The sequence below is a fragment of the Mizuhopecten yessoensis genome, unplaced genomic scaffold (genome assembly GCF_002113885.1).
Source record: "Mizuhopecten yessoensis strain PY_sf001 unplaced genomic scaffold, ASM211388v2 scaffold8653.2, whole genome shotgun sequence".
Classification (NCBI taxonomy): Eukaryota; Metazoa; Mollusca; class Bivalvia; order Pectinida; family Pectinidae; genus Mizuhopecten; species Mizuhopecten yessoensis.
This window is the reverse complement of record NW_018485985.1, coordinates 373349-387043: the sequence shown is the minus strand read 5'-3', so window position 1 is coordinate 387043 and position 13695 is coordinate 373349. Positions and strand designations below refer to the sequence as shown.

At 37.3% G+C, this 13695-nt stretch overlaps 1 protein-coding gene across 3 annotated transcripts in view; it reads right to left on the bottom strand.

Annotated features, from left to right (window-relative positions):
* The window catches only part of LOC110445108 (serine/threonine-protein kinase BRSK2-like), a 144005-nt gene extending 131421 nt beyond the window's left edge, over positions 1–12584 (bottom strand). For all 3 annotated transcript variants that reach the window (XM_021489505.1, XM_021489507.1, XM_021489506.1), the window contains exon 1: positions 12097–12584. In XM_021489505.1, coding sequence (XP_021345180.1) covers positions 12097–12199 — 103 coding nt within the window. In that variant the 5' untranslated portion in view covers positions 12200–12584. The remainder of the gene's footprint in view (positions 1–12096) is intronic.
* Between the last annotated feature and the right edge of the window lie 1111 nt (positions 12585–13695).

The window sequence follows — 13695 nt, the reverse complement described above, 5'->3', positions numbered from 1 at the left end:
GTAAACACAACCACACACCTCTGTGACACACATTGAACACTTGAGTCTTAGTTTGTGTGGATTGGTATGAGGTTGGAAGTCTTCCAACCTCATACCAATCCACACAAACTAAGACTTGAAACACCATCAACCACACACTCTCTACAAACATTTATAACAACACAACCACACCACCTTTACTCATTAACATCTGAAACATCTACACACCCTTCTAAACACAATAACACCTGAAACAATTACAACCACACTCTCTTCAAACAAACTAATTAAAAGCTTGAAACACTAATTACCACACACCCCTTCACATACATATTTACACCTGTAACAATTACAACCACACTCTATTCAAACAAACTAATTAATAGCTTGAAACACTAATTACCATTCATCCCTTCACTACACACTAACGTCTGAAACAATTACAGCCACACACTATTCAAACAAACTGAAGTTTGAAATGTTAATAACCACACATCCTTCACACTCATTTAGTCCTGAAACACTTACAAACACCCATCCACACACTAAGACACTCATTCAGCAAGATATCTAGTTATCTGGGAGGATAATGAAGACATCAATATTCATATAATATTCAACAGCATGCTGGAAGAAGACCAGTGCTGTTGGCTGCCGTCGAGGTTTGTGTAACATGTTGTAACGTATCGGCAATCTTTATCCTAGCCTACATCAACAAAAGCATGTGAAGTCGCCTCAATCCACATACACAGCTCCTGGGGATTACCTCAACATGTAGCTGTCGCATCGACCCTTCAATGCCCTATTGGCTGCTTTGTAAATCTCGGAGTAGAATGTTTAGGGTTTGGTAGTACATGTATCAACACTCTAAGGAGTTTTTGACAATTTATCACAAAGTTGGTCTCCTACCTTCTGGAAGGTTTTTCGTCTAAGGAATTCACGATAATTTATCGATCGAGTTTTTCTATTGGCCTCTCGAACAATTTTCCGTTACATGTCTCTACTGTATGTCCTATTGAATGAATTCTCAATATATCTTCCTAGTTTTACAGTGTGCATCTCGTATAAGCTAAAGTACATTACTCTGTACCAAAGTTTCCAGCTTCTGTGAGTTTTATCTCCACAAGTTTTTCAAATATTTGTTCACTCCAAAATCAAAGCTGTTCACAATTCACGAATCATTTTGTCCCTGGTCTCTCGCTGGGTTTTCCTCCAAGAAATTCATCTAAATTTGATTTGGGAAGTTATTTGATTTCGTACAGATTTTGATATTTTTCTATGCAGGGGGTTATCTGCAATTCATCTTAACAAAAGAGATTTTATTTTTAAAGGTACATATATGTTCCCTTGATCTTTCCATGGTTTTCATAATATCTTTATCTAACAGAAGTCATTATTTTATTACACCTCCACTAGGAGTCAAACTTGGGACCTTTGGTTCACTAGTCTTAAGCTCTACCGAATGAGTTGAAGAGAAATTCTTCTTACCAAAGTCTGTAGGGAGAGGCTTGTATTTTACCAGGGTGAAATACTCCCTCTTCAGAAAAGAACTTGCCCCTAGTTTTCCAGGGTCATATAGCGATTCTTTTGCAAGTATCGCTAGAATTTTTTCAATATTTCCTGGGTCCATACATGGCCGCCAATGAAACAGAGGTCCTTATTTTGTTCAATGCCTTCGTTAAGAGTCGAATCTGGGACCTCTGGTTCTACCTAAAGAGATATTCTACCTTGCTGAGTCAGTAGGAAGCGGCTAATATTTTACCAGTACCTGTAACCTTTGTCGAGACAAATTGTGCGTTTCACACTGTCTCATTCGCTTCAACATTGAGTCAATGGAAGGGTGCTTCCCAACGCAAGTGACATCTTGTGTGACGGTGCAAAATAGTGACTGCGCAAAGAAGATGTGCATACAATTCTTTTCAGCCACCATGTTTTTACTTTCGGTAAAAAGAAATAAATACTCTACAGCAATGCAACTATATAACCCTACCAAGTTCGGATGGCATTCATATAGACTGTAAATGCCATGGCAAATACAGACGTCATAATTGTAAAGTTAGATACCATTGATTTGCCATGGAAGATGGCTGTGGTTCATTGAATCAGCATACACAATACATTCACTAATTTGAACTAAATGTGGAATTTCATGAAGTAGATTTTAATTTCTTTGTTATCAAAATACTCCAAAAAATTATAACTCTTAGTTCAGCCACATTTCTTGACCTATAGTATCGCCACCCTTGTTGACATTTAGTCCCGTCCATTTCAGTTCTTTATTTGCTCAAGTTTTACAACTTATGGCAATTACAGATAGGAGGACAAAGACCAGTAACCATTACTGAGTTAGTCCAGTCACCTTTGTAAAGCATCAGTGTGGCCACCTTTGTTGATCATTAGTTTGGCCACCTTGTTGATAGCTAAGCCGATTTTGTGGACCTTTATAATAATTAGTACAGCCACATTACATGTAGGCTATGGTTGTATATGAATGACACAGCTTTGCAAGCAAACAAAGCATAATGCACACTTAAATATTTGCTATGTACTTTCCATGTACATGAATGGTGATACATTTCCCAAGGGGAGATAACTCCACTGGGAGCACTGCCAAATTGAGTTACTTAGCCGAATGTCCTCCATATATAAATTTACATATCATTTTACCAGGCATTGTGGAAGTGCATGCCAGTAACTGTGTACATTTTCATGCTTTCTGCACTTACAATGAATGGGAAAGTATTGATCGTGCCTGGCATTTAAATATACTGACAGAAACACAATGTACACCTGACACTGCCTTACGATGTACTGACCGAACCATCTCACAATACATTCGTACTGACATGAACACCACACTCACGGTAAATATATCATATCACAAGGGATAGTGTTCAGCCATTGGTGAGGTTTGCAATTGTTTAACTGCCCAATAACAGGTCAAGTTCTTCTTATTCAGTCACCACCTGAGTCCTAATATCACTGCAGCTCAGCAAACATTTGAGGAACAATTTTGTGCTTTTTGATTCAAATTATTCAAGTAATTAAGCCATTTCCCAATCCATCTACTTGTAGCTGTTAACAAAAGGAAGCTGGACAAACGGTCAACATAGGAAGCAAGACCAACAGTCAGCACAAGTGGCTGCACTAACACTCAACAAAGATGATTGGACTTCAGGGCAACACATATATTTTGCAATAATGTTCAAAGGAGGTGGCTGGGTCAAGGGTCAACAAGCGGGCTGGATTAAACAATCAACAAGAATTCCAGCGCTTTTAGTAAGAAAAGTGTTTTGGATTGAGTATCACGTAAACATATATGCCAAAATACGGAAAGTTGAAACTTGACAGAATAACCCGTAATATATGTTGAACAATTTTGCTTCTAGCATAACCGTACAAAATAAGAAAGGAATTGATTACGAAATAAAAAAGTTCTGGCATTTACTACACAATGCCCTTATTTGGCAATAAAAGGAGCATAACTCCACCAAAATTGCACGTAAACTTCTGAAATGTGAACTTGAGATATATATATATTGGTATCCATGCAATACATGTATGTGTACAAAGTTTGAGTTCAATCAACCAAAGGGAACTCAAGTAAGCGCTTGTTTCGGACGATGCAACAGACGCCGACAAAGTAATAACTATATGTCGCCTCGCGTTGCAGGCGACACAACAAAGGTGGCTAGACTAACTGTCACCAAAAAAGAAATCAAAGGAGGCAGCACTAATGTTCAACATAAGTGACAATACTAACATTCATTGAAGTAATAGTCACTGAAAGAAGCCGCACTGTCAACAAATTAAACTAACGGTCCACAAATGTGGCTCAATAGCTAACAGTAATCAATGTGGCTCAATAGCTAACTGTCATCAATGTGGCTTAATAGCTAACAGTAATCAATGTGGCTCAATAGCTAAGTATCATCAATGTGGCTCAATAGCTAACTGTCATCAAAGGGGCTCAATAGCTAACTGTCATTAAAGTGGCTCAATAGCTAACAGTAAGCAATGTGGCTCAATAGCTAACTATCATCAATGTGGCTCAATAGCTAAGTGTCATCAATGTGGCTCAATAGCTAACTGTCATTGAAGTGGCTCAATAGCTAACAGTAATCAATGAGGCTCAATAGCTAACTATCATCAATGTGGCTCAATAGCTAAGTGTCATCAATGTGGCTCAATAGCTAACTGTCGTCAAAGTGGCTAAATAGTTTACTGTCGTCAAAGTGGCTCAATAGCTAACTTTCATCAATGTGGCTCAATAGAAGTGGCTCAATAGCTAACTGTCATCAAAGTGGCTCAATAGCTTACTGTCATTAAAGTGGCTCAATAGCTAACTGTCGTCAAAGTGGCTCAATAGCTAACTGTCATTAAAGGGGCTCAATAGCTAACTGTCGTCAAAGTGGCTAAATAGTTTACTGTCGTCAAAGTGGCTCAATAGCTAACTTTCATCAATGTGGCTCAATAGAAGTGGCTCAATAGCTAACTGTCATCAAAGTGGCTCAATAGCTTACTGTCATTAAAGTGGCTCAATAGCTAACTGTCGTCAAAGTGGCTCAATAGCTAACTGTCATCAATTTGGCTCAATAGCTAACTGTCATCAAAGTGGCTCAATAGCTTACTGTCATTAAAGTGGCTCAATAGCTAACTGTCGTCAAAGTGGCTCAATAGTTTACTGTCGTCAAAGTGACTCAATAGCTAACTTTCATCAATGTGGCTCAATAGAAGTGGCTCAATAGCTAACTGTCATCAAAGTGGCTCAATAGCTAACTTTCATCAATGTGGCTCAATAGCTAACTGTCATCAATTTGGCTCAATAGCTAACTGTCATCAAAGTGGCTCAATAGATAACTGTCATCAAAGTGGCTCATTAGCTAACTGTTGTCAAAGTGGCTCAATAGCTAACTGTCATCAAAGTGGCTCAATAGATAACTGTCATCAAAGTGGCTCATTAGCTAACTGTTGTCAAAGTGGCTCAATAGCTAACAGTCGTCAAAGTGGTTCAATAGCTAACTGTCACTGAAAGAAGCCGCACTGTCAACAAATTAACCTAACGGTCCACAAATGTGGCTCAATAGCTAACTGTCATCAAAGTGGCTCAATAGCTAACTGTCGTCAAAGTGGCTCAATAGCTAACTGTCATCAATGTGGCTTAATAGCTAACAGTAATCAATGTAGCTCAATAGCTAACTGTCATCAATGTGGCTCAATAGCTAACAGTAATCAATGAGGCTCAATAGCTAACTATCATCAATATGGATCAATAGCTAACTGTCATCAATGTGGCTCAGTAGTTTACTGTCGTCAAAGTGGCTCAATATCTAACTGTCATCAATGTGGCTTAATAGCTAACAGTAATCAATGTCGATCAATAGCTAACTGTCATCAATGTGGCTCAGTAGTTTACTGTCGTCAAAGTGGCTCAATAGCTAACAGTAATCAATGTGGCTCAATAGCTAACTATCATCAATGTGGCCCAATAGCTAACTGTCATCAATGTGGCTCAATAGTTTACTGTCGTCAAAGTGGCTCAATAGCTAACTGTCATCACTGGGCTCAATAGCTAACTGTCATCACTGGGCTCCATAGCTAACTGTCAACACTGGGCTCAATAGCTAACTGTCATCAAAGAGGCTCAATAGCTAACTGTCATCAATGTGGCTCAATAGTTTACTGTCGTCAAAGTGGCTCAATAGCTAACTGTCATCAATGTGGCTCAATAGCTTACTGTCGTCAAAGTGGCTCAATAGCTAACAGTAATCAATGTGGCTCAATAGCTAACTGTCGTCAAAGTGGCTCAATAGCTAACTGTTGTCAAAGTGGCTCAATAGCTAACAGTCGTCAAAGTGGCTCAATAGCTAACTTTCATCAATGTGGCTCAATAGCTAACTGTCATCAAAGTGGCTCAATAGTTAACTGTTATCTCTGGGCTCAATAGTTTACTGTCGGCAAAGTGGCTCAAAAGCTAACTGTCATCAAAGTGGCTCAATAGCTAACTGTCATCAATGTGGCTCAATAGCTAACTGTCATCAATGTGGCTCAATAGCTAACTGTCGTCAAAGTGGCTCAATAGCTAACTGTCATCAAAGTGGCTCAATAGTTAACTGTCATCACTGGGCTCAATAGTTTACTGTCGTCAAAGTGGCTCAATAGCTAACTGTTGTCAAAGTGGCTCAATAGCTAACAGTCGTCAAAGTGGCTCAATAGCAAACTTTCATCAATGTGGCTCAATAGTTTACTGTCATCAAAGTGGCTCAATAGCTAACTGTCGTCAAAGTGGCTCAATAGCTAACAGTCGTCAAAGTGGTTCAATAGCTAACAGTCGTCAAAGCGGTTCAATAGCTAACTTTCATCAATGTGGCTCATTAGCTAAATGTCATCACTGGGCTCAATAGCTAACTGTCATCAATGTGGCTCAATAGCTAACTGTCATCAATGTGGCTCATTAGCTAACTGTCATCACTGGGCTCAATAGCTAACTGTCGTCAAAGTGGCTCAATAGTTAACTGTCATCAAAGTGGCTCAATAGCTAACTTTCATCAATGTGGCTCAATAGCTTACTGTCATCAATGTGGCTCAATAGCTAATGGTAATCAATGTGGCTCAACAGCTAACTATCATCAGTGTGGCTCAATAGATAACTGTCATCAATGTGGCTCAATAGCTAACCGTCATCCAAGTGGCTCAATAGCTAACTGTCATCAAAGTGGCTCAATAGCTAACTTCAATAGCTAACTGTCATCAATGTGGCTAAATAGCTAACTGTCATTAAAGTGGCTCAATAGCTAACTGTCATCAATGTGGCTCAATAGCTAATAGTAATCAATGTGGCTCAACAGCTAACTATCATCAGTGTGGCTCAATAGCTAACTGTCATCAATGTGGCTCAATAGCTAACTTTCATCAAAGATGCTGGTTTAATGGTCTACAAGGGTGGCTGCATTAATAGTCAGGTGTCTTTTAAGCTAACCATCAACTGCAAACTTTGGGAATTAGGCATAAATATGAAATGGTTTCAATCGGGAATGAGGCCCTTAGTGGCCCCAAAAAGTCCCAGAAAAAACAATTCAACAGCCAAGAAAAGCGCATTAACAAGTCAGAATCGAGATTTGATTAATAGTCAACAAAGGTAGCCAGATTAGCAGTCAACAATTAATATATACATTTGCATGGCATTGCCACTATATAGCCTCTTTGAAAGCTGTGTCGTTGATGGCACTTTAATTACCATGCAGCACGAGACACAATTCTTAGCGTATTAATACAACACTGACCGGAACTACAATATCCAATGTAAATAAACATGACGTCTGCTGAAATATCGCTGGGCATTGTGAGACTTGACAATGTCATTGTAAATTTATGTACAAAAGAAAAAAGTAAATAAAAAATACTTTTATTACAACAAAAACAAGACCAGGGTCTGCAATATTGTACAAAATGCACATCGGTTGAAATCACTATTGCTGACGATGAAAACAATTTTAACACTCGTGCAATTTATCAGAAATATCGTTTGTTACACTGCACTGTTCAAAAGGGGAAATTTGTTCCGGGGGAAAATCGGAACAATTTAAAATCAAACTTTCAGCTCAGATTTCTATTGATAAACTTAAATCACCCTATAGACATATCATACGCAATTGTATTGATACTGAATTGTGGAATAAAATTGAAGTGTTTGTTAAAATTTCAAAATATTACTTTGTTTGCCAATCAGCACGCGACAATACGCTGTTCAAATTATTGAACGAAATTGTGTGGACTGTCGATAAGGCGGGCATTTTTAATTTTAGATATAAATTATAAGTTAAAAAAGAACATAAGAGGAAGAGAAAACATAAATATAAGTATTGAACTGTATTTGTATGGTATTTATGATCTATTTGAATGACACAGCTTTGCAAGCAAACAACTCATAATGCGAGCTAGCACATTATGATTTGTTTGCTTGCAAAGCTGTGTCATTCAAATAGATCATAAATACCATACAAAAACAGTTCAATGCTTAAAAGGAAGCTATACAAATAGGGGCTCTGTTGTTAATGTACCCTTATACAGAATCATGTGCAATTACTACATGTATTGTCATGTAAATGATCCCACATCATTTCTTGAATATTTCAACAAAATGCATTTGTCAATATCCATTACAAGCCTATGATGCTTTAACGTTATACTCGTGTGATGAAATTCCAAAGAGCATTGGGGTTCTTCCTCACTGGCAGTTCTGTTAAGTTCATTTAACATTTCAACCACGTCTCATTTCTCTGTGTTGTTAACATTTACACATAGCACAGTCCAACATTAAACATAAACACTTACTGGTGGTGATACACAACCATTCTACAATTCATAATTACCAACCTGAAGAAAATGTTTATGGAAAGTTCAATGACCACAAGTGCAGTTTAGGTTGTTGGTCAAATTTGGAAAGAAGCATCCAAGATGTAAACCCCTACCTTGCCCCCACCCCAACCTTTTGGATCCACCAATAGATACTGAACATGTTCATACTATACTTGGAATAGTTCAGGGGCGAATGTTAAAACTCCTACACAAGGTATTCCATCATACATACTTGTACTATGAAGGCTGTATGAGTTTCTAATACATTTTATATACACCTAAATTCACGATAAAATCAATCATAAAATTAAATAAAGAAATTTAAAAAATGTTTCCTAGGGCTTTCCATGCGATGTTTCAAAGGTACTTGACTCTAATAGGCTATATACTTTGGTATCTGACACTCACACCAAGTAGACATGTCAGCGAGAGTAAAGATGGAAGAGCACTATTCTCAGTGTGGTGCTAAGGGACGATTCAGAGATATGAATCACGATGGGGTTTTCAGCTGCAGCATTGCATTGCATGCCCTACATCAGCAACTGTTGCATCTTCATCAGTCCCTTCTACAATTCCAATGATCCTCTCTGCATCAGCCAGATGTACAAGTCAAAGTTAACTATTTGACAGCCTGGATAAAATCCCATTCACAGCCACAGAAGACATTAAATGCTGGGTGATGTATACTTGGTATCTGCTGTCGCAGCATTACTTTCCATCTTCACTGATCATTTATAGATCAAAACATTTCATAAATAGACATTTATCAGAAAGTTCATTTTCTGTTGATTACTACAGGATTATATAGTCCCTTCACATATATTTTTATACTTTCGGGTGTCCCTGCAGGTAGGGCATAAGAATTGTACCTGCTGCGCCCATTTCATGATCGTAAGAGGCAACTAAATTAGGGATCTTATCTTTTCTCCTCTTTCTAAACAACTTTCTCCTTCCTAATGTCTCCCTTGACAATGCCTCACTTTTGGCCTTTGGTTGAGCGTTCGCCCCTGTGAGGAGGGTTTTAGGTTCTGTCCCCTGGTCGAGACGTGCCAGAGTCTGTAGAAGTGGTGGTTTCTGCTCCTGCTTGGCGCTCTGCAATTAAGGAGTGGGACGACTGGTTCACCCGTTGTCAGTATAATGTGACTGGGTGGGGTGTCCTGCTGGGTGTCTTCAGCAGTATGTTTTAGTGAGGTAGCACTATTACACAATGTTCAGTTTACATAGAAATGTATACAGAGTGAATTGAAGGGATGATCTATACTGGTTCATAGTTAATACAAACTTCAGTTTACTTACTGTACTTGACTTTGAAATCAAATATTTCAGGGATCACAGTCTTTTATTCTGGTGCCAAAAAGAGAAAATGAATCAATATCTTCAATCACTTTGAGATTTTAATTTCTAGTGCTGTAATGTTTCTTCACAGAGTGAACATGAAAATATAAGAGAAATTGAAACTTTTTAAAGATAGCGGCACTATGCTGAACCCTAGATATTTTAAACATATACAGCCTTACAGATACTTTTATAGCATTGAGGAAATTCTTTTCTGTCCATAAATACCAGTGAAATTAAAAATACAGTGACTCAATCACAAAACTATTCTTCCTTGAGTCATTTTCTATAGGCTAAAATATATGTACGAAAACAACAATTATGTTAAAAGTGTAGATCAAGACTCAGGTAAACCCAGGAACCCTTTCCTCTGAAAGTAAATCCATCTGTGTCCACACAAAGAAGATCTTATGAAGTCAGAAGAGATATATATATATAATCATCTGATCTCATTCAACCCTGAAGACACATTTGAACTCTTCCAATTCAAAGGTTAGAATAGTTCATTATGAAATGTCAGGGGTGAATGAATTAAATTCAATGTTCATCACTTGGTGAACATCACTTTTTCCCTTATTTAAATCAGGAAAGTAGTTGCGTTGCAAGGTCCAATTTTGTCTTCAATTTAAAGTGTTGGCGATGCGATAACAATTTGTCCTATTAATCTAATTAGCTCAATTGGCCAAACAGAACCACTGACCCACTCACTACCAGGACTAATCAACTTGTTAACCCCATAGATATCATAAGTCAGAACATGTTGACACCTATTAGCAGTTGGACTTATTGATCCTGATATTGGAATGAACCTGTTGACCCAAGTTTTAGCGTAAACCACTATCAAATAGGGGAACAAGAAGATCCCTTTCATTTTTTTTAACCTGTGAGATATTTTCTAAGGAGGACAAACCTGTTAACCGAGCAGTCAATCTCATTGAGTATGGTCGACCTATGCAAGAAAGATAAGTTTGTTGATCCCAATAAAAATGATGAACCAGCTGACCTTGTCAAAAGGATAAACATGCTAACCCCTGTCAAAAAATGACCTCCTGACCTCAATAGAAGCATATATATATATATGCTGACCTTTTGATGATGAGATTCTTGACCTGTCAAGAAGATGACTTGTTGTCAGAAGTATATTCCTGTTGACCTCTAAATATGATGAACTGTTGACCCGTTGGTAAGATGAACATGCTGACCATATCTAGAGGGTGAACTTGTTTACAGAAGAAGTGTATGAACAAGTTGATCCTATAGAAATGTTGAACCTGTTGACCTCATCAGAGGGATACAACTGTTGATCCCAAGATGAACCTCTTGACATGGGCAACAGTCTGAACTTGTTGTCAGAAACATCAAACCTGTTGACCTAATCAAAATAGGGATACTGTTGACCTCATTGTGGGGATGAACTTGCTAACCTCAGCAGATACTAAAAAGGGTGAACAGTTTGTCTAAATAATGAACCTGTTGACCAAATCAAAAGAATAGACTCTTGTATATGACCCCTTCAATTATTGTGTACCTGAGCTGTTGAACTGTCAATATGATGAACCTGTATATCCTTAGTAGATGAACTTGTTAACCCATATAGAAATGATATGAACATGAGGACAAGATAGCTTCTTTAAAATGTGTCAACCTGTTAATTTCTGTTAATAGGATCAATGAATATATCTTTTCACAAATTAACACCATTTTTATAAAACTGTCATATACAACATGTAGTACCAGGACAGGTTCTGCAGGATAATATATCCGCAGGTTGTAACAGCTAATTAGCCTACAGTTAGGATGTCAACAATACAATATCATTGTGTTTATGTTTCTGGAAAAAATAAATAATAGATTATGAAGCATGCATTAACTCAGATGTATAACTGTACACATACATCACTCGCCTATAGCAGCTTCAGCATGGGAGGGTACATACGTATATATATATACAAGGTCAATAAAGATGCATACCCTTATTATGTTAAAAGATAAAAGATAACGAACTGACCTATAAGTATAAATTCGGCACGATTTCATGATAAATTAGAAATAAGAAATGCAGCAGCATGTAGAATTGTTCTGTATTTTTTTACATGCTTACATAGAGAAGTCGATCGCCTTGCTATTCATCACTGATCATGTACAGACGTAGACGAGGCATTGCCACCTAAAGATTGCTATCACTGTATTATGTCATTTAAAACACAGATAACATTACATATAAAGCAATGTATCATTCGACATGATGCAATGCATTCAATTCTTTTCTGTAGAGAATTTTTTATGATTATAAAAAATACTTTTTTTTTCAAAAATGTATTGATATCTTCTATTCAACAACACATTCAATAATGTCATAATTATGAATTTAACAAAAATGATTTACGAGTAAAAAGACAAAGGTTTTTAAAAATTTTGACTAACCTGTCTGTCCCTTGCCCAGCGTTTTTTCGAGTTTGTATGGGCCAACATACTGCTCCTCCTTGTGGTGCGACCCGTGCAGGCTACGGCCCTGGGGCCGGGACATGATGATGGGCGTGGGCTCGGCAGTCAGGCCACGCTCCTAGCACAACCCAACATCAATCCAAAAACAACACATAAATTTTCCAAAAGGAATTTTCGTCATTAACATATAAATCGATAACCGGCTAGCTATGCATGAACACTGTGAGTCTAAGCAGACGGCATAGCATCATATAAGCGGACCACCGTTTTCTCATCCGACGCAGGTACTCAGAACATTATCATCTTTTGGAAATGACGCTAGATCCGAAGTATAAACGATTTCCAAAATTAGAGCCTCAATTAGTAGAATTTACACAGGTCCGCAAATCCACTGTTCCTGTTTGTTTGCATGTTACCGGCGAAATGAATCACTCAGCATCCAACAGACATCTGCGCCATCTGTTGTGCTTCAGCGATGGAGACAAGGGAAGCAACTCGCTGGGCCATTATTTCCAATACACAATCCAATACACAACATAGCTATCCCGGCTGCGAACTAGAAAAGTTCCGGACAAACATGTGTTGTTTACTTCTGTTAATTGTTACGGGCACCTGTTTGACGGTAATTGGAATCTCGGTATACGTCTGTAATAGAACATTGTTGTACATTTGTCAACATTGTACATTTGTCAACAATGTTCAGTGTAGCATTTGTAGCTAAGAGCATTGCTTTTCATTGATTAAAAATAAACCCAAATGCACCAATAGTTTTTATTATTCTTTTGTAATTGCATGACATCGTGTAAAATACATAACCAGTTAACTAAGTTAAAAGAATGTTGTTTTTTACGGCGAATACAACATTTCTAACATATTTATTTTTTATGTAAGTTAACGTTGACAGGACCTGGATTTCTCATCGACTACAAAATAATGTTATTAACTTATTCATTTAAGTTGTGTAAAAAATGTTTTAATTTTTTTCTTTTGTTTTTTTTCTATGATGTTTTAGTGATTGATGATATTTTTAAATGTTTATTCTCTGAGTGGAGGCCCAAGAGTTATTTCTTTTCTTCAAACAAGAAAACAAATTGATATAGAGTCCTTTCTGATTGAAATGAAATTAAAAGATATGGACAGATTATTAATAAATCAAATATTAAAACATTGTTGGTACAATTAAACAACCAAAAGTTTCCCATAAAAGTGAGAGAAAAAAAATCCCAAATAAATAAAAAAAAAAATATGTATACATTAATGTTCAAACAACAGCATGACAGTCATACATTAGTACATGTATATGCTGTATATAACAAAACTAACCAACCTGACGTAGGTCCTTTGACCTTTAACAGCTTTTGCCACATCAGAGAAGAGTACATAAATAAAAAATCACCGTTGGGGCTACAAGTGATTCTCACTTGAACTATATATACATAAGCATCTGTTGTCATCACTGGATGAACTGTAGTTATAAATATACTTATGTGTTTTTTCCACGCTTCAGCATCTGTCATCAAACTTCAGTTTTCCTAGTATTATCTTATCTCTTTGTCGTTGATTGCACACACACACACA